This window comes from Anthonomus grandis, chromosome 13, assembly GCF_022605725.1.
Source record: "Anthonomus grandis grandis chromosome 13, icAntGran1.3, whole genome shotgun sequence".
In the NCBI taxonomy this organism is placed as follows: domain Eukaryota; kingdom Metazoa; phylum Arthropoda; class Insecta; order Coleoptera; family Curculionidae; genus Anthonomus; species Anthonomus grandis.
The window spans coordinates 7,182,899-7,204,285 of NC_065558.1; the positions used below are offsets into that span (position 1 = coordinate 7,182,899).

Consider the following 21,387-nt stretch of genomic DNA (forward strand, 5'->3'; position numbering starts at 1 on the left):
TATTTTATCAAATTTTGAAATTAACAACAATATCCGATACTCGTAAATATTTTACTGTTTATTATCTTCTTATTTAAAAGTGTTTTTTATGTGGTCAGCATCGCTTTTTTTATTGGTGCATTTTCCCTGGAAAAAATTCCTGGATAGATATTAATAGCGTAGTAAAACTCGTCCGGTTTGTTCCGATTACTGTTGTATATAAATTAGCGAAAATTGTTTTAAGGAAAGTTGTAAATTATAAGTTAAAGCGCCCATTAAAGCCGGTTTAGTTGTGTAAATAATAACGCGGGCGATTTATTATTTTAATGTTATTCGTGTGTTCCAGGATGGTTTTGGTGTTTTTCGAGAGTAAATCTAAGGGCCATTGTACACGCATATTGAAATCATAGTTAACGGAGTAGTTTATCATCGCAATCTATTCATCGGACAATTAGTTTTTTATGTAAGAGCTTGTGTTAAACGTTTAGTTAGTTATAGAAGGTTCACCATTATCAAATTTAATGAATATAAGTATATTATTGACGAAAAAAATGTTTGTTTTTATTGGTTGTAGTTGCAAAAAGATTCATTCACTTATAGCCGAACTCTATTGTAACTTGATAGGCCACGAGAAGTAATTAAGAATTTTTTAAGTTATTTCCGAATGAGCATTAACACATTTGACTTTATATTGGGTCCTCTTCTGTTGTACTTTATGTAAATGAATTACCCGCCCACTTCTCAGAGGTGATATCTGTACAATATGCGGATGACACAACTCTTCTCAGTCGGCATTCAGATCTGACCTACACAGTGGAACTAGTGCAACTCTTCACAAGTTAAAAGTATGGTTTGCTGACAATATTCTTTGCTTAAATCTAAATAAAACAGAGGTGATTAATTTCTCTTTAAGGGAAAGATATCAGAGAATAGACGCGATCAAATTTCTGGGTGTTTATCTAGATAATAAATTATCATGGAAGAGCCATATAAAAGATCTTATAAATAAAACTCTCGTCGGTTCTTTTTCTGTTGCGCAGAATTGTTCAATGGGCGCCTCCAGTAGTATGTAGAACGGCGTATATGGGACTTTTTCAATCAAAGTTTTCATATGGACTGTTATTTTGGGGTAACTCGGCTGACTGGCAGAGAGCATTTAAGTTCGCAAAGCAAAAATCGGCACTCAGAAATCTAGGAAACAAAAAACCAATAGATAGTTGTAGACCTTTATTCAAAAATTTAAAAATCATGAAAATGCCTGGCCTATACATTCACCAATGTCTGATGTTTGCTAGAACACACTCTTTTAGATTTAGCACAGTAAATAGTTGGCACTTATATGACACCAGACATGAGGGAAATCTCTTACTTCCACAACACCGGCTTAGTCTGACCCATAAGGGCTATATGACTAATGCCATAAAACTTTTTAATGTAATACCCGAAACCACAAAACAACTACATTTAAATAGATTTAAGCAAGTAACGAAAAACCTGATTTTGGAGATCTGTCCATACTCATTGGACGAATTCTACAAGTCTTTAACCTAGTCTATCAAAATTTATCGAATATTATACTTTCATACCTGTATAACAAATGTTTCATACATACTTGTGAGCATTTCTGATGCGAACCAAAATTGTATTTTGTTTTATATTGTGAACAAAATGTAAGTTTTATTATTATTACTGGTATTAAGTAAAATATAAACATATACAGTTATGTTAATCTTGCTTGACTACTTATAGGCAATTACAAATTGATGTTGCAGTAATTGTTTATCAGATTTTTTATTTCTTGTCAGACTTGTTTCGCTTTTCAGATATAAATAAATAAATTTTAATGAGTTTAACTTTTTTTGAAGAAATTGATGTTTTTTTTTAACGTCTATTATCAATCATGTTGTCCAGGATTTTGACATTGTTTTTAATTTTCAGGAATTTTAAATATTTTTTTTTATCCAGTTGAGATATTTTAGTTATTCAATAAACTAAAAGCAGGTTTCCATGTTTTTCCGAGTATTTAAAGTAGTCTGCTTTTATTCCACGCATTTCACGTAATTTCTGTATATTTTCCAGGAATTTTTCAGGTTGTTGGAGTTATTTTGTTATTGTCTTTATATTTGTTTATCGGGGATTATAATAATTTTTATTTAATTCAGGCATTTAACTATATTTTTAGTCTCGAAATGATTTGACATACATTTATAGCGACACGTCTTGCTTTCGAAAAATGAAATAGGGTTATTTCACGTTTTACTCGAAAACCTAAAGGATATGTGAGAAAAGTATAGATACAAAAACTATATATTTTTTATCCCTTATAATTTTCTTAAAAAGCATTTTTGTCTCAGGCAATTATTTTCTGCAAAAAACCGTTATTCTTTAACCCTACTCTTGACCCCCCACCCACCCCACACAACTTACCAGTAAGAAATTGTTTTCAAAAATCATTGTTTTCCAAGATAATACACATGAATAATAGCTGGTTTCATCATTAATATCCTATCTAATAACACAGTTTATTTATTTATTTTAATTATATAAATATATATATATATATTATATATATATATAATAAGTATATATATATATATATATATATATATATATATATATATATGTATATTAATAAATATTTAATACAAAAACAGTGCCAGTAGATTGGACGAAAAACGGTGATTTTTCAAAAGAATTTCTTATTGGTCAAATGTTTGGGGTGGGTGGAGGGGTAAGGGTTGTGTTGATAAAAAACAATGTTTTTGCAGAAAATATATATGCAATATTTAATTTAATTACACTGTTTATTTAAATTTCATGTAATTTTATTTATAAATATTTAGTCGAAAAACAGCGGTATTAGATTGGATAATATAAACGAAAAATAGTGATTTTTCAGAGAGAGTTTATAAACTAGATATATAAATCCCGTGTCAATTTTTTTTAAATGCCGCGACTTTTTCCCATTTATAATCAGAATCGTATATGGTATACGTATATTCTACAGTTTAATAAATCTACGTTGATCATATACGGCTGATAAATATACCAAAACCAAAAATTTACTAACGAATCGTTGAATAAATAGATATTTAACGAAAATAATATATAATGTGTTGCTTGGGTATCCTCAATAAAGAAGGGATAATTAATCATGTATAAGTACCAATTATTTTGGATCTAATTTTTTTAACAAATTGCCTAAACATATATAATAAAATATTTGTTGACTAAGGCATTTTACAGCTTATATGAATTTTTAGATCTTAACCAGTCAAATATTTTACTCGATTTTACATAACTATAATATTGTTGCTGTAAGATTAATCCTGATTTTATAGTTATAAAATGTTAATTCTGCACCACCTGATGCATTTGATTTAATATAGTTGTTTTTTAGGGCTTAAGTTTATTATGTTTTAGTTCTGCATACTCTGTTATTCTAGACCTTTAGAGATAAATTTTTTTGACGTGTGTATAAAATTGTACATTTTCTTAGCATGAATAAAACAGTATTTAAGAAAATATTAGGGACAAATATTCCAGAAATAATTGGATGATTTTTTTTCCGGAAAAATACAATTAATGGAAGACTATAAGAAAATTAAATATTTCACCCTGTAAGTAGTTTTTCTCTACTTCTAAACAGCGTTTTTACAATAAAAAAATCAACGTCGCGTCTTCATCTTATACTTTTCCGTATCACTTCAAATAATAATCAGAAACTGTCAAGACTTGAACTAAGAGAGACTTATGGTAAGCCTCCGATATGAAAAGAGGCAGATAGACTAACGTATTTTAAATTGAAACATTGAATTAATATTGAAAAATGAAACTGGGACACCCGGTATAGCACATTCCATTGCTTAAAAACCACCAAACAAAAAACAAATTTATTGAAACATTACCAGATTTAATTGACTTGTTAAATTAAAATATCGTACGGGGATGACGGGACAGAAGGGGGGGATTTTTACAACAAAAAACAGATGCATCGACGCAAAAATAGAAAATGACCTGCTTTAACTTCGGTTCGCCGTTAAAACGCCGACACGTGTTGAAAACCGAATACTTACTTACTATAACCCGCGTTCTAAAAATACATTCCTGGATCCATCACCTAGAATCACCCGTTTGGAAATGCTAATTGAAAATGTCAATTTTCTTTCTTCTGGGTACATCTACCATTTTTTTTTTTGGTTTTTTAATTTTATTGCATGTTTTGCCAAGGAATAACGTGGCGTTGGCACCTTGAACGCTGAATCAGAATAACAATAATGTGCAACACACAAGAAACGATTAACTAAATTTAGAGTGCACAAGCTTTTGAATAAAATCATCAAGAAAGTGGGTTTTTAGAACACTAATGTGTGTATGTATAAAATGCCTAACGTACAGAAATAATGCTTAGGCCTGCAAGGTTAAGTGACGGCCAGTATTTAAATGTTTTTTAACTTATCACCTTTTGTAGGATAATTAAATATTTATTAGCTCAGTTCCGATGTATTATTCCAGCCATTTTTTTATTTTAATCCACAGATTTTAAAGGAGTTTTTATATTTTCCAGGCTTTTGTAGTTTTTTTATAGTGGAACTTTAAATTTTGTTTAATTGTTCGCTTTATTTCACCATAGATCATTCATAATAATAATCATAATAAGACTTTTATTAATCAGCAGAAAAATAAAAAATTACAATTCTGTTATAAACCAAATGCATATCACATATTGAATAGTTCGTTCTTTACAAAGAGCACATTTAATGTGTATTGAAACAATTAAAAAATATCTAAACTTAAATTTTATACAAATACAAATAAAATTCCAGAAGGTGACTAATAGGCCATGTTTTCAGACTTCCAGGGAACAACCCCTGCGAGATTCCCTGAATTCTGTTGAGGCCTTATATATATTTAATAATTATAAATTATAAATGACACTTATAAATATTAAACAAAAGCATTTTCCCAGTTAAAGAAAAAAAGAAGAAAGTTAATACAACACGAATAAAAAGCATACTGATGGGATAAGGAGAGAATAGGAAAAGGAACTGGAATTGAACAAGGAAAAGGTTGGCACATATAAATAATTCTATTTTATAATTTAAAAATAAAAATAAAAAACAATTTTTTATTATAAATACTTAAGTGAGTAATTTGTTATTGATTTATTAGAATTAGTTTAGTTTTCATTTCAAAAGTTTTTTCTGACATGGTAAAATCATTTATACAATATTTGTTAGTCTAGTGTGCTATTAAGTAAGAAAACGATCTCTTAAAAAATTGTTTATTGTGTGAAGGAATAGTTAATAATTGTTTTCTTCTAATATTCAAGTTGTGCACGTCAGTCCGATATCTAACTTTTCGAAATAAATATGAAGGAATCCTTGACTTAAGAATTTTGAAAAAGAAGCAAATAAGATGCAACACTCTACGATTGTACATATTTAACCACCCCGCAACCTTTAGCTTATGTGAAATATGTTCTCTCCTTCTTATGCCATATACAAACAGACAGGAATTCTGAAGTTTTTGTATTCTATATGAGTCAGAAGAATCAAGGCAAGGGCCATAGATGGTGTCACAAAAATTTAATTGGGATAGTACCAATGTTTCACAAAGCTTTTTTCTTATAGGCAAATTTAGGTAATCCCTTTGCGAAAAAATCATTTTTAGTGCGGATTACCCACTTTTCATTTTAAGAGTAACATGATCCTTAAATCTTAGTTTGTAATCTATTAAAAGTCCAAGATTCTTAGCAGAATTTTTAAAAGTTATGTTGTCATTATTAATGTAAAGTTGCAAGTTATTTAAAATATTTGTTCGTTTATTATCACTACAAAAAAGAATGGCTGTGGACTTAGTGGGATTAACTTTTAAAAGTAACTTTTGCGTTTCTATAAATAAATTGTTAAGGTCTTCATTAATTTTTATATTAGCCTGCCAAACATCAGTATCTTTAAAAGAGAAATAGATCTGGGTGTCGTCCGCATAGTTATGATGTTTACAATATGTAGAGTAATGGGCCCAAAATGCTACCCTGCGGAACACCGCTGACTACGTCTAGAAACCCCGATTCATTATCATTCAAAATCACCCGCTGTTTACGATCTGACAAAAAAGAAGATATTAAAGTAACAGCCGACTCACAAAATCCCACATAATGCAAAACTGATAAAAGTATCTGATGATGAACCATATCGAAAGCTTTAGTAAAATCTAGTAAAATTAATACGGTTGCTTGACTATTATCAAGGGCTCTAAATATATCATCAGACACTTGAGCGGTGGCACAGCTATACTCTTTACGGAAGCCAGATTGATATTCAGGAATCAAATTATTATTCTTTAAATAGTCCAATATCTGTTGCTCCATAATTTTCTCAATTACTTTAGAGAAAACAGAAAGAACGGAGACTGATCGAAGATTGCCAAATTCAGTTGGATTTTTTATTTTTGGTATAGGAATAATATTGGCTTACTGCAATTTTTTTGAAAAGTAGTTTTCCTCTAAATAATTATTTATTAAATGACATAATAGATTAATAATAGCAGGGCAACAAAGTAAGATAAGAGTTATGTTTAAGTTATCGACCCCAAATGCTTTGCTTTTTATAGTTTTTAAAATGTTAACGATTAAGTCTTCAGTTATTAGGTTAAACTTAAATTCATTTGCGACAACTCTATGTTCTTTAAAATATTTAACATAATTAGCATCAACAATATTGTTATTATTATTGCCATTCGTAAAAAAAGTGTTAAGTTCTTCAACATTCTGTAGAAAAATTGGAAGTTGTTTTTTATTTTTCTGTGAAACACCAATTTTTTTCAATTCTTGCCAAACTTCTTTATTTTTACAAGTACTAAACTTATATTTAAGGTAAGCTTTTTTCTCTACTCTTATTGCGCTTGTTGTTATATTTTTATACTGCTTATGGATGTTCCAGTCCTCTCGCTCTTTAGTGATTTTAAATTTATTTAATGCCCTATTGCGAAGTCTTTGCATTAATCTAATATTAGCCGTAATCCATGGACTGTAAGGTTTATTTTTATTTTTAACTTTAATTAAGGGAGCATGCATATCCATAATATTATGTAATGATTCCGTGAAAAAGTCAACTTTGGAGTCTATATCTCTCATATCATACATAGTATGCCAGGGAATCAATTTGACTAAATCGGCCTGCAATTGCTCGTAATTTATATCATTTAAATTTCTATATACAAAATTAAAAGTCTGCGGTTCTGGAACCTCCAAATTGGCAGTACAATAAACAAGCATGTGATCAGACACACCCACATCCCTAACGCCGCATTCTTGGATAGACTCATGATTAGAGAAAATTAGGTCTATTAGAGACACCGTTATATCTGACACTCTTGTAGGATCAATGATCAATTGCTTCAAACCATAAACCTCAGTTATTTCAAGCAAAGGTAAGTTCGAATTCAGACCCAAAACATTAATGTTAAAATCTCCCAGCAAAAATATGCAATCATAAACAGCATAAAAGTTCTCTAAAATATTATCTAAATTTGAGTAAAACAAATTAAGGTCACCTTTAGGAGGGCGATATATATTACCAATAAGATTCTTTTTATTATTTAGCTTTACTTCAATCCAAATTTGTTCTAAATACATATTCGACTCACTAATTATTATGCGAAATTCAAAAATATTTTTAATAAACACTGCGACGCCACCACCTCTGCCCAATCGATCCTGTCTGACAATACTATAGTTAGGTATATGTACAACTTCGTCGTTAATATCGGTATGTAACCATGTCTCCGAAACACCAATCACATCATAATGTAAATTATTTATATGATTTTTAAAAATAGGAAAATTATTTGGTAGAGATCTTGCATTGATATGTGCACAAAAAAACATAACAATATAAAGTATTAGTCAAATTGTTGTCAATTCCTGCATCACCGTCCATAAAATATTTGGGTATTATTGTAGACCAACATCTTAAATGCGATTTACAATTAAAGCAGTTGGCCAATAAAATTAGAGGTTTAGTGTCAACTTTTAAATATTTAAAGCAATACCCAAGTATCTTACTTAATAGTAGCTTACCATAATATACTATTCGTTCATTCAATCTCATTTGACTTATGGATTGATCGGGTGGGGTAGGGTGGATCATTCAAAAATGGATACTAAAAATTATATTTGAAAAAAATCGACTATTTCTAACCAATTTACTTTATAAGGAAACAAAATTTAATGGACATGAGGAAACTTAACTGTTTCAATTTAAGTATGAAGATATATAGAAAAAAAAATTCTTGAAATCCACAAGAAATAGGCTTAATCAAAATGCGTGTGTTGGTAGGAATAAAAAAAGTATCTAATATATGAGAAACTTTATAATATTATACCAAGACCCATACAGGAAAAATAATGTCTACAGCAACGTTTAAAGTTTATGTAGGGCAATGGATTGAACAGGCAGATGCGGCTATATTTTCATCGTTTGGTGAATATCTTGTAGCTTGTTCTTATTATTTTTGTAATAACAGAGCGATAATTTTTAATAAACGTTTGATAAATCCTATGTACTACTGTGAGTATTTAAATTTAAATAATTTTGTCTTTTCTTATTGTATGTCGTGTACAAGATGTGGTTGTCCTTATCTTTAATGTTATTTTAAAACCGACAGTAAAATAATTGAATTTGGATAGATACAAGTGAATTATGAGTGATGCATTGAAATACCTTTGATATTGACCTTTAAATCCGAATTGGACTATATATATCCCTAAAGAAAAAGTACCAACAAGCTTCTAAATAGAGCAGCTTCGGTACTAATCGTTTATTTCTTCCTTGTACTTAAAGTAGAATAAGTATTTTGTATTTAAATTTTGTAATTTTGGAAGTAAACGCATTATTATTATTTAAGGCATTTGGCGTACCTATTATTATACTTAATAAAATAACATTATTATTTCAGTGGTGATTTTAATGGCTTATGCACTACTTGAATATTTTCACATAATAATTGAAGACACAAGTGCATAAAGAATTTATGTAACCAAAACAACTTTTTGCGCAAACTGAATTTAAAGTTTTTTAATCAGAACTTTTTAATTAATGAACTTATAAATATAAAATTTTTAAATTTTTAGACCCTAAGGCTACAATTTGTATTAGTCTTAACAAATAATGTATATTACATTATAAAAGGAAACTATGAAGTTCTAAAAGTACATGAATTCTTCATTCCCTAGGTAAGTTAAAAAAAAAATTATACAAAATGCATAAAGAGTACAAGGTATAACAAAACTTGGACAAATAAATTCAAATCAAATATTTTATTTGTATCATTTACAAGAATATGCTTATAAATGTTAAAAAATCCTAATTAGTTCTTCTTTTATTAATTTTTCTTGTCTGCTTGACTTCTGCACTTTCATTATTGTCGTCATTATCTTCATTTTCCCATAAACGAGAATAGAAATGTTGATAAGTTTCTTCTATAAAGCAAAGTTGTTGTTTTAGGTTCTTAATTTTTTCTTTCGATAAGGTATTTTTTTGTTTGATATTATTTCCAATTTATATTAATTTACTGAATTTGTCCTGGCATTTTTAATTATATCGACTTTTAGGAAAGGTGCGTTTGGGTCCAATGAGGTTTTGTAATAATATTCGCCATAGCTTTCCACGCGTATCCATTTAATATCATCTCTAAAATTTATTTTGTCTCCACAACAATTTTTTTTTCTGTTTAACAAGTTCAATTTATTTTCTATCTCAGGAATATTTTTAAAATGATCGGTCATATTAATAACAGAGTTTTTCTTACTTGCTTCTTATATGACATCTCTGTATTCTCTGGTGTGCAGAGAATATTCTCTCAATTTTTCGTAATTTTTTTTCAATAATTCCAAAATCTCTATCCGAATCCAAGAAAGAGTGTCCCACCTCTGGAAATTTATGGTCTATAACTTTGACATATTCTTTTAAAATTAGATATTGATATAGGCATATTAGGTTAAAAATTTTGAGTGACAAGAATCGGACCAGATGAGAAGATGTTTTATGTCCTTGTTTCTATTTGTTAAAAGTTGAAAAAATGTGTGCAAGCTACTGCCAACTTCAAGGCTGCCCTTTGTTGATATATCTTCGGTCCAATTAAAAAAATAAGCCTTATCACCGTCAGATGTTATTGTGTGGATTCCAAAGTTATAGAACCACATCTGCCTTAAATAAGTGGTAAGTCGACATAGTCGTCATAGTCAAATAGCAGAGTTCATTATTCTCAAGGGCCCTCTTTTTATCGAATCTTTGCTGCTCAAAAGCAAATTTAAAATTTTCTGTATGGATTTAATTTCCTAAATTGGCATCGCAGGTACTGCATGTATCACTCCTGGGTTGTCCAAAGGAAAAATTAAATTCCGTTGAAAAAACGTGTGTATAAAAACTTTTTGAAACCAAAAACCGTTTATGCATATTAGTTTCTTGAACATATTCTTGATACAGCTTATGCATTTTCGTTATATTTAATACCGGAGACAAATAGATCTTATTGGCATTTTTGTTTCGTGAATAGTGAGATTGTTCTGGAGGAAAAGAGAGAATGTATTTTTTTACAGCATCAATTACATCTTCTTCTATTTTATTTGCGCTAAAAAGATGACGACCCCTTTTATCTGGTGATGGTGCTGTAGTCCCTGATTTCAGCTGACTTTGAATAAGTGGTACTTTTTTATATGAAATCTGAGACAAAGGCAGTTTTACAAACGGTTTTGGTTTACTTGTTGCAGGTTATTGTGTACCTAAATGTATATGATTTTCCTTTTGTAATGTTTTTTCTATGGCGCTTAACAGGCGCAATCGAAACAGATTTAAAAAGTAGTGAGCTTTTCGCATTTTGATCTAATGAGTAAAATTTTTTAAATATTTTTACCCAATCATCCTTGTCAAATTGATTTTCACAATTTTTTTTTTACAATTTGCTTTTTGCATAAAGATCCTAATTCGGGATGTTTCAGGACGACGCTTTCTGATTCTTGATTTTTTTTCTGGCAAATCAAATACCTTCCTCTTGGCTTTGTTTACCCTAGACTCCAAAATACTGTCTTGCCTTTCTTGATAGTTGTCAGAATCTTCTGCTGTAACATGTAGTAAGGTTTTAGGGTAACTTTCACTTTCATCCTCATCTTCAAAACTTTCACTTGATTCGGTACTGTCGGGATTATAGTCGTCCGAAGTATCTTCTGTAGAAAATGCTTCTTCTCCGGAAAGAGAATCTAAATTTTTTAGCTATTTAGAATTTATGCTATGACCTAAATTGCATTTTAAATTAAAAATTTACTGTTAAATAATATATCTTGTACTTCTGGTGGAGATATAATCTCTGTACGTTTGTCATATTAGATGTTCCTGATACTATAGGTGGAGTTTTATTTTGTGTTGGTAAAACTTCTTCGACCACTACAAACATAAAGCTTTTTAAGTTTATTATCACTTTAGATATAGGTATCATATAAAACAACACTCATACCTAGGCTCTGATGTTTTATTTTTGTTTTTTTTAATTTTAACGTAATAAATTAACGTTTTAACTATTTTTTTTCCTCATGGACCTACAGTTTTACGTGGGTTCCGAACCACAATGGACTCGCTTCTAATAAACCGACCGCCCAAGGTATTTTTGTGTTAAGGTAAGTATTTAAAAAAAAAACATACCATCTGCAATAATCATCTCATGTTTCTTATTTTCTTGTTCTTGCAAATCAAAATTTGGCACATTTTCAGTTTTCCTCGTTTCGCTCCTACTTGATAAGCCTTGTGTATTCTTATCGGATTGTTCTAAAATAATTTAAATAATAAATACATTCCTTTAGGCATTTTTAAGGCCACCGGTAAGATTTTTACCTCAAATTGTGAATAAAACACATATTTTTTCAACAAAGATAAATTATATGGATTTAACATATCTTCAAACTGTTTTTGACCTAAGTTAACTAGACGTCTACTTCTTGCCGACATGTTCACAACTTATTTCACTACATTCACAACAGCAATACGCACAGCAGGAAAAAATAAGTGAAATGGAAATGAAAAAGGATGGTATAAACAAAAACATACCCTAACTTCAGGGATCTATGTAAAATGAAATGTCAACACAAAACATTTTGCATCAGACATAAAAGATCTATGTACCACATTGATCACATAGATCCTTTATGCATTTTTGTAATAGAATATTATTTGGTATATAAATCTTTTATGCCCTAGTATATTTGTTGCTAAAACATTTTTAAGTCAAATCATACTTTAATTTAAGTTTTGAGTTTAAATCAACCCTATTTAACGTAGAAACTCGATTAAAAAAAAAATTACATAGATCCTTTATGCACTTGTGTCTTCAATTACCCTGGCAGTGATTTTATTAATTTATATACCTAAATAATTAGAAAAAAAATATTTCTGTTTTTCACTTTGATGTAGTAATTTTGTTATCTCAGTTATGATTTCACAGATCTATTCGTTATTTACTGAAATCTTTAGTAAAAAATTGAACATTTGTAAAAAACGTTAGTAAAAAAATATTAAAAAGTATTAAATGATTAAAACATTTCAATTTTCACAGCAGTATATAATTTACATAAGAACAATGTGTAGTAGTACCTAAGGATTTTTTTTTAAAATTACCATAACAGAGTTTTATACATTTTCTTAAATCAGTTGAGATACAAAATTAATAAGGAAAAATGTAACTGCAAATTAAGGTAAATACCCAAAAATCTTTATTTTTTACATACAATTTTGAATGAAACAATGGAAAATATAATATTGATAAAAACACATTTTTTGAAAAGACGTTTATGCACTTATTTTTTTTTTAATTCCTAATTCAAAATCCCTTAAAATTTGTGTACATTAAAACCCTATGTTAAAAGTTGATTGTTTTTGTAAAAAAGAAAATAAAAATTGTAATTCGTGGCTGTTTTCTAAAAAAGAAATGTTTACTTTTACATTTTAGAGGACAAATGAAAATTCCAATATTTTAATGAATTTTGTACTTTATGGAAATAGTGTCCTGTACATTGTTATGTTCAATAATTACTTTCTTAACGAATAAAGGTGAGGCTTGGAGCTATGCTAAAGAAAACCAGTAAAATCTGATCAATTAATAACATGGAAAAAGAAAAAAAAACAAAGCCGAAACACTCTGTTCATATATACTTTAATGAATATACCCTCATACATTAAAAACCACGTTTCCCCTAGGAAATTTGAGGTTTACAACAGGTTAAATTCCCATAAGGTTAACTAAAACCTCTATTAAATTAATTGTGTTTTTTTAATGAACTCATGTCACGATATTATGCACGACAAGAGGTAATAGAAAATTAATTTTATCACGTTCATTTCTTCTTAAAGCCAATTTACGTAAATGGATATCCTGGAAAATCGGTGAAATGGAACAAAAAAGACCTCTCCAAGACTCTTTAAGTGAGCCCTTGTCCAATTCAATTTTTTAACAGTTTACACACATCTAATTAAAATTTGCAACTCATCAAAACCTTACACGACCACATATTTTGCATAATAAAACATTAACCAAAATATTTGGGTATTTCCGTAAGCTTCCTACATCTGTTTCCTTAAACATACCATAAAATTAAACAAACCAGTGTCAAGGAACCTAAATAGAAAAACAACTCAATTTCCTACCATATAAAACCACGCGAATTTCAACAATAGATACAGTTTTATTCGACACGATGCTTCGAATCATTCAATTCGTTTGTCTCGTAAATATCGCCCTAGCGGCTCCGTCTACAGACAGGCTGCACCAAAGGATTGGCTTAAAACCCACCGACCAGTCGTGCCTCCTGGGCCATTTATTGGAAGTCCTGACGCAATTGGTCCATAACCAAAAGAATCCGGTTTGTCTACCGCAAATAGATCCATCAGCACCTCCAACTCAATCGCCTCTAGTTCAACCACCGTGCAGTGTATCCTCTACAACTCTGCCACCTTCGACGACTGTTGGGCCTCCGGTTCCATTACCTCAAACAACTCAAGCACCTATAGCTCTACCTCCACCACCGAATGCACCCTCAACAACTCTACTACCTCCGGTTCCAGAACCTCAAGCAACTGAAGCGCCTGGAGATCTAACTCCACCATCAAATGTATATTCAAATACTCTGCCACCTTTGGTTCCTCCCATAACAACACCTGCTCAATCCTTGGACACGCCCGACCCGGTAGACATCGACTTTGATAATATACCAACGATGGCTGCTCTGCCCGATATAGACGACAAAGAGTCTCTGGAAGATGATCCTGATTATGTTAAAAGCGATGAGAAGGATGAAAATACACCAAGACCGCCTTGTCTACCAATAACAACAGTTGCTCCTCCGGCAACTGATTCAGCACCTATTTCACCTCATCCAGAACCGCCTGTTGTTCCAATAACGACTGTTGCTCCAGAAGTAGAACCTCCTTCAACTACAGCATCTCCAGCGGTACCACCCGTACTAGCTCCACAAGTAGGGTTTATTCCGGTTTTGACTCTAGGTAAGGATATGACCTTCATGACCTTAAAACAGTTGACTGAGCTTTTGAATAGTTTTTTTTCGCAGTGATAGAAAATGTATTTTAAATGTTTTAGAAAGAAAAATATGTAAATTGTTTAATATTTCAAGTTGTGTTTTTTTCTTAACCCCTACTAAATGGTACATGTTTGGAATTAAAAATATGGTGAACATAGTCTCTCAGATACCAACATTTTTGTTTAATGTTTTATATGATTTAGTGAACATGATGTTTTGAGAGAAATGTTAAATTCGCCTGTCAAACTTTGACAGACTTGGTGAAAAAGAGTTTAATTTCCTGGAAAAAGGAAATGACTTGAAAATAATCGAGATCGACTAAAAGAGGACTGTCACAATCAGCGGTAAAATATGACAGCTGTAGCCAAAAAATTGCACCTGGCCACTACTAAAATTCCTGGGTTAAGTAGGATAAGTTTTCGGTAAATCTGGATATTTTGAGGTATTTCTTTCGTATTTGTGATTGTTTGAGGTAATTTTTTGGATCTATTAAAGATTCTCAGGCATTTATATTTTTTGTTAAACTGGGTTTTTTTAAATAATTTTTTTGAAAAAAAAGAAGCATTTTTTTCGAGCATGTAACCATGTGCAGCCGTTGCTAAAAAATGCACATTTAAATAGCCAACTTTTAGGTTTTTCATTTTTAGAAAAAAATTTGAATTTCTATAGAAAATTTAGCTTAGAATAATTACATCTTTACAAGATTCAACGAGTGAAGATCGTGTAGCAAGAGAACTGTACGACATGTTTGATGATAGATGCTTTAGGGGTATGGGACCATGGGATTGGCCGGCGAGATCGCCAAATCTGACACCCTTCGATTTTTATTTGTGGAGGTATATAAAAAAAGGATGTACGCAACACCAGTGGATAGTAAAGAAAAGTTACGCGAGTTACCTGTTTTGAGGAGCCAAGTGAAAGTGAACTTAGAAAAGTGAGGAATATATTTACCAGAAAACGATTTTATAAAAGTTTAGAGAATAATGGGAGTCATGAAAGGGAGTACGAAAATTTATTATAATAATTTTTTTTTTGTATCTTTTACGTATAACTAATAAAGTATTTTGAAGCATAAATAAGCTTTTTTACATATACATAATTATACCCTGTCGGCAAATTAAATTGCAGACATATTGCAGGAATATTACATCTGCAATATTACATGCGCAACATTGCTGAAACATTATAGCAATATTTCATGGGGTATGTGCTGTATTGTAGTAATACTCACGTAATATTATTTATATCTTTCATTTATATTGCTGCTAAATTTTATATTAATTTTATATTTATAAAATATAACAAAATTAGTATTCCATTCTTATATTTATGAAAGGTAATGAATAAGTTAAAGGATATATAAACAGGGAAACATCGACAACTTTGGTGCCTATTTAGGAATTGCATAGGTACTCTTGTAAGATTGGTTAAGAAAGGAGAACGCCCACTTCAATAAACTCATCGCAAAATTACTGAAACCGATAAATTTGAGAAAATGCCATTTAAAAAAGAGAAAAATATTATTCTAACTAAGGGTCACGAACTAGGATTAATTTTACCTCGAGGAGAAAAATTATCAAGGCAATATCAGGTTGTGGAAAAAGATGGATATGTTGTTAGTATTATGGATGAAAAAAACAATTGTGTTCTTATGTATGATGATACTATTGTAAATTTTGCATGTAAAGAAGATAAAAATTTTCTAATTGGCAAATAATTGGAAGTTTTACATAGTTTATACAAACTTGGTAGTTTAAAATCTTCTGATTTTCTTCTGTTGTATGAGTGCCAATAAGAATATTATCAATTAGTTTAGGAATGAAGTTTGTAAATTGTGTGATAAAGTAATTGCGTTTTTTGTTGAATATATATGTATATTTACACACCTGGATAATAATAAATAATTGTACTACCTATATATTTGGATTATTAGTATTATATTTTATTGAAACCTATTTAATAAACATTTTTTGCAAAATTTAGCAGATACCTGGGAAATTCATCAGTTATTTAATCAATCATTAAATATCTTACATAAGCAATATGGCTGCAATATTACACATCGAATTTCAGTGATATATATCGCATTTGTGACGGTTATTAAACATTACAAAAGTATTGCAGGTGCAACATAGGTGCAAATAAAGTTAACAATATATAAGAAATATTGCAGATGAAATATTAAAATATAAATTAAAATGAAATATTGCAACAATATTACAATTACTTTATATGTGCATTATTAACTTTGCAATGTATGTGCAATATTGCATTTGCTATGTTATATTTTAAATGCAATGTTACTGTAATGTTGTAACAATATTGCAGAATAATTTGAATGAATTTCTGCAATATAACATGCCGACAGAGTACTAAAGGAAACCTTGCTCAAGAGAAACTATAGATCCTATATTTACATGATAAGATTACGCTTGAGTAAATAGGGATGATTGATATGGAGGTGTAGCCATCTTCTGCAAAAGGACATAAAATTTAACTATTATGACGTTGTTTACGGGCCATGTCTTAATAATTTTGAAGCAAGATGTATTTGAAAAGTTCATGTTTACGTCTAATTTATGGAATCCGTAGGCATGAACATATTACACCTTTTTTACGCAGAGCAAAGTGGCTAAATATGTAGAATCATCGAAAGCTGCACACAAATGTTTTTTGTTTTAAAATTCTTAAAACTAAAACACCTGATTATTTATTCAAGAAGCTTGAATTTAGGGTAGATGTGCGCGGTCGTCCTGTGCGTTATAATCATAAAGTTTCTATTCCTAGGCATCGAAAAGAAATCTTTAAAAGATCTTTTTCACATACTGCTGCCAAAGCTATAAATTTATTACCGCAAACGTTACTTGGTTCTTCCTTAGTTACATCAATTATAAAAATTTAAAATGTCATACCTACTTGGAAATCCTCATGCATTTGTAGAAGGGCATACCCAGTACACTCCAAAACTTAATGTATGGGCAGGCATTTTAGGAAATAAAGTGATTGGCCTATTATTTATTAACGGAAATTTAAATGGAGACATTTATTTCGATATGTTGGAAAGTACCATTAATCCGCTTATCACTGAATCCATTGAAAACCAAATCCATGATGATGGAAACACTATACTTGATGAGGCTGAAATTTCCAGCAAGACGGCGCTCCTCCTCAATATGTTCTTCCCGTTCGGCAATGGCTAGAGGACGAGTTTCCAGATAAATGGATAGGGCGAAGGGGGCCTATAGAATGGCCTGCTAGATCTCGTGATATAACGTCGTTAGAGTTTTTTCTATGGGGTCATTTGAAATCTATTGTGTTTACTCCCCAACCTGAAAGTTTGGATGAACTTCGTCAACGCATCATCGACAGCTGCCATGATATCCCACAACATGTTTTTGAAAATGTCCGTCAGGAATTTGAACATCGCCTATATCATTGTTTGGCCAAAAACGGGCAACATTTTGAACACTTATAAAATAAAAACTGATATTTTCATATTTTTGTTTTCTATCTGAACAAATTAAGATAAACAAAGATTTTTCTAATTTTCTCGAAAACGAATCGACCGATTTAAAAAAATCAAACAACAAAGACCTTTTAAACAAGCTATTACTCGATACCCCCTGCCATTTAAAATTTTTAAGGGGTTGACCCTGGGGGGCAGTGGGTGAAAGGGGGTGAAGTAATTTTAGGTTAGAAAGTGGTCCCTCTTGACAAACCTTTTGACGTATCTCGGCGTTTTTTTATTTAAACAGTGGTTTTCGATAAATCCGTGGTGGGAAGTTTTCAAATGAACACCCTGTATATTTTCCTATTGGAATGATTTTTTTGTATTCTGGAATTCTAGGCACTTAAAATTTGAAGTATTATAAAATTTAAGTTAAGTTAGGTTAGAAAGTAAGAGCTTACAAGCTAAATATTAGTTTAAAACTTAGTTTCCGGCTCAAGCAGTACCCTTAACTCTTTTGTTAAAGGGCGTCTGAAGAGCCTTTTAGGACAATTACATTTTTTCTTTAATTTTAGATACATTATCTTAAGCAAATTTGTGAAAATGTATAAATATATCCTTTTGCATTTGTCCAGTAGACAATTTTATTCAATGGTCCTTTAGCTGTCTAGTTTTGTGACATTTATATCAGGATATAGTCATCCAATAGATTTTCTGAATAAATTAATGGATGCCCGTTGGACCTTTATATTTTCTAAAAGAGAATTTAGATGTCCATAGGACATTTGTAACAGGTTTTATTTTAGTTTTAATCATCTACCTAAGATACTCACATAGTTAGTGAAAGACATGATGTTAAAATTGGTTAGTGATAAAAATCTGTTTGGTGATTGAAGTATGCATATCACTTAAAAAAAGTGTTTTTTTAGTTTATTATAGTATCAAATTTTGCCATATATCCCGCATATTATTTTAAAAAAGCTTCATTTGTCGTATCACGACCGTGTGCAAATAATTGTAATCGTATCAATACTGCGCAGGCGAGCCACCATACACACTCACATACATTATTACATCAAGGAGCCTCAAAAATAACATGGCTCGGCAATCGCGAGGGGCGCCATATGCCAGTGCAGTCTTATTCAGACACACACACACACACAGAGAGTGAGAGAGAGAGGGATTAGGAAAAAAAAGATTATTCCCGGGCACAGATAGATAGATACACGTTATAACACACACACACTCAGACAGTTTGGTTGTCCGCCATCTAGTATTACCTTGGCCAAGTATAGACTCCTGAAACCTCAAAACCGTAGTGCCAGGAGCCACTGTAGGCCCCCTGGCCCTTAGGGCCGGTACAAACTCCGTGTCCGTGGGCCTTCCCGTCCTCCCAGCCCCCACAATACGTGCCCCCGTCGTCGAAATCGAAACGGCCCCCGTTCACGTGACTTCGGGCTGCGGCCGTGCCCGTAGCCCCCGTAGCGGCCGGGCTACCCCCCGGCGGGACCCCACCGCTTTCACTCGCTTGTTGTTGCATCTTTTTATAATTTTTTTTTCTTTTTAATTAATACAATATTAATTTGTTACACACTGATACATCGTCGTCACACTCGGAGGTAGTCTTGCTATTAGAAATCGAGTCTGATCCTCTAGTTCGTGGTAGTAATAATACGGGAAAGAATGTCATCTCGGCATAGTCGCGGCCAAAAGATGTTTTAAGGGGATTTTGGGGGTCGTATAGGTGCGGCGCGGATCGGCGCGGTACTGATAGACGCTCCTCCGTCCGGGATGCCCGACGGCGGCGTCGACGACGACGACGAAGCGTCGCGATGACGAACGGAGGGTGAAGCCGAGCGACGCAGGCGTCGACTTTTAGGTTTCTCGATCTGGGATACGAGGGATTTTCCGGGAGTTGTATTTTACGGTTATGAGGGACTGAGGATATGTAGTATTCGTTGGGAACTATCGTGAATAAGCTATAATAGTTTTTACTTTCTGCTAAGGTCAATTTTGAAAAAAGAATTTATTTCTTAAAATTTAAATTTTTAACCTATGAAAATTTTCAAAGAATTTTTAATTTTATTGTAAAACCTGTTTTATTATTTTACTATATTATATCTATCTTTTTAATAAATAAAACACACTACTTTTACAATAAAACATACTACCGTACTTTCTTTTTATTTTCGATTTTAATATACATAAAAAATGCCTTTTAAAACTAAACTTTATACAGGGTGTTTCAGAACTATGGGATCAAACTTCTGGGGTTTGTTTACTGCAACAGAAGAATCCATTTGAGTATAGGAACCCATGTCTAGAAATGCGTCACTACGCCACTACGGACTACCCTAAGACGCGTTAAAATTTATAAAAAACATTAATAACCTAAATAGGATCTGCTGCATTTATTTTTACCTTTTGTACATGATACCATAACAACAATTGTTTAAAATCAACGCTTATCAATGTGAATTCTCAATGTCATGTTTAGAAATTTTATAGCTTTCAATTTTTAAACATTTATTGCTAATGGAAAACTTTACCAATCAAGAATTGGCGGATATGCATTTGGCATACGGAGCAACAAACTTCAATGCACGAGCAGCATCGCGGTTGTATCATGAACGTTATCCCGAACGACAGCATCCTGGATACAAAAAGTTTATTGCGGTTCATCGGCGGCTCGCTGAGACAGGCATGTTTAAGACCAAGATGCATGATACTGGTATTGCTCGAACCGTAAGAACGGTCGAAGTTGAAGAAGAGGTGCTTCAGCGAGTTGCCGATGAACCATCAAATAGCGCACGTGACATCGCTAATAATATGAATACGAGTAACGCTTCTGTCTGGCGGGTACTACACGAGCAACAACTCCATTCTTACCACTTCCAGAAAGTTTAAGGTATGACTGCAGCCGACTATCATCCTAGAGTTCAATTTTGTCGATGTCTTCTGGATCACATCATTTCACAACCAAATTTTTTACGATATGTTTTTTGGACAGATGAAGCCTCTTTCACAAGAGACGGTATTTTTAATAGTAGGAATAGCCATGTTTGGGACGAAGAAAATCCTTATGTAATTTTTCCAAGAAAACATCAGAATCGTTGGTCTGTCAACGTATGGGCAGGCATTCTTGATGATTATTTACCTTCTGCATGAAAGAGCGCCGGCTCACTTTGCTGTACAAGTACTGCTGTTTCGATTTCAGCAGCTGATATTTCATTTATTGCACCACGGATTCTGTTTTCCATATTCTGTCTTGTTGTAGGTGAAGTTTGGTACACAATATCTTTTAAACGACCCCATAAGTAAAAGTCTAGGCATGTTAAATCGGGTGACCTGGCCGGCCAAGGCCAGCGCTCTTGAA

At 31.7% G+C, this 21,387-nt stretch overlaps 1 protein-coding gene across 1 annotated transcript in view; it reads right to left on the bottom strand.

The window, feature by feature from the left end:
- LOC126743660 (junctophilin-1) overlaps positions 1 to 19,836 on the bottom strand; it is a 72,229-nt gene extending 52,393 nt beyond the window's left edge. Inside the window, exon 1 of the mRNA XM_050450863.1 lies at positions 19,292 to 19,836. Within this exon, the coding sequence (XP_050306820.1) occupies positions 19,292 to 19,551 (260 nt within the window). The 5' untranslated portion in view covers positions 19,552 to 19,836. The remainder of the gene's footprint in view (positions 1 to 19,291) is intronic.
- Positions 19,837 to 21,387: the final 1,551 nt, after the last annotated feature.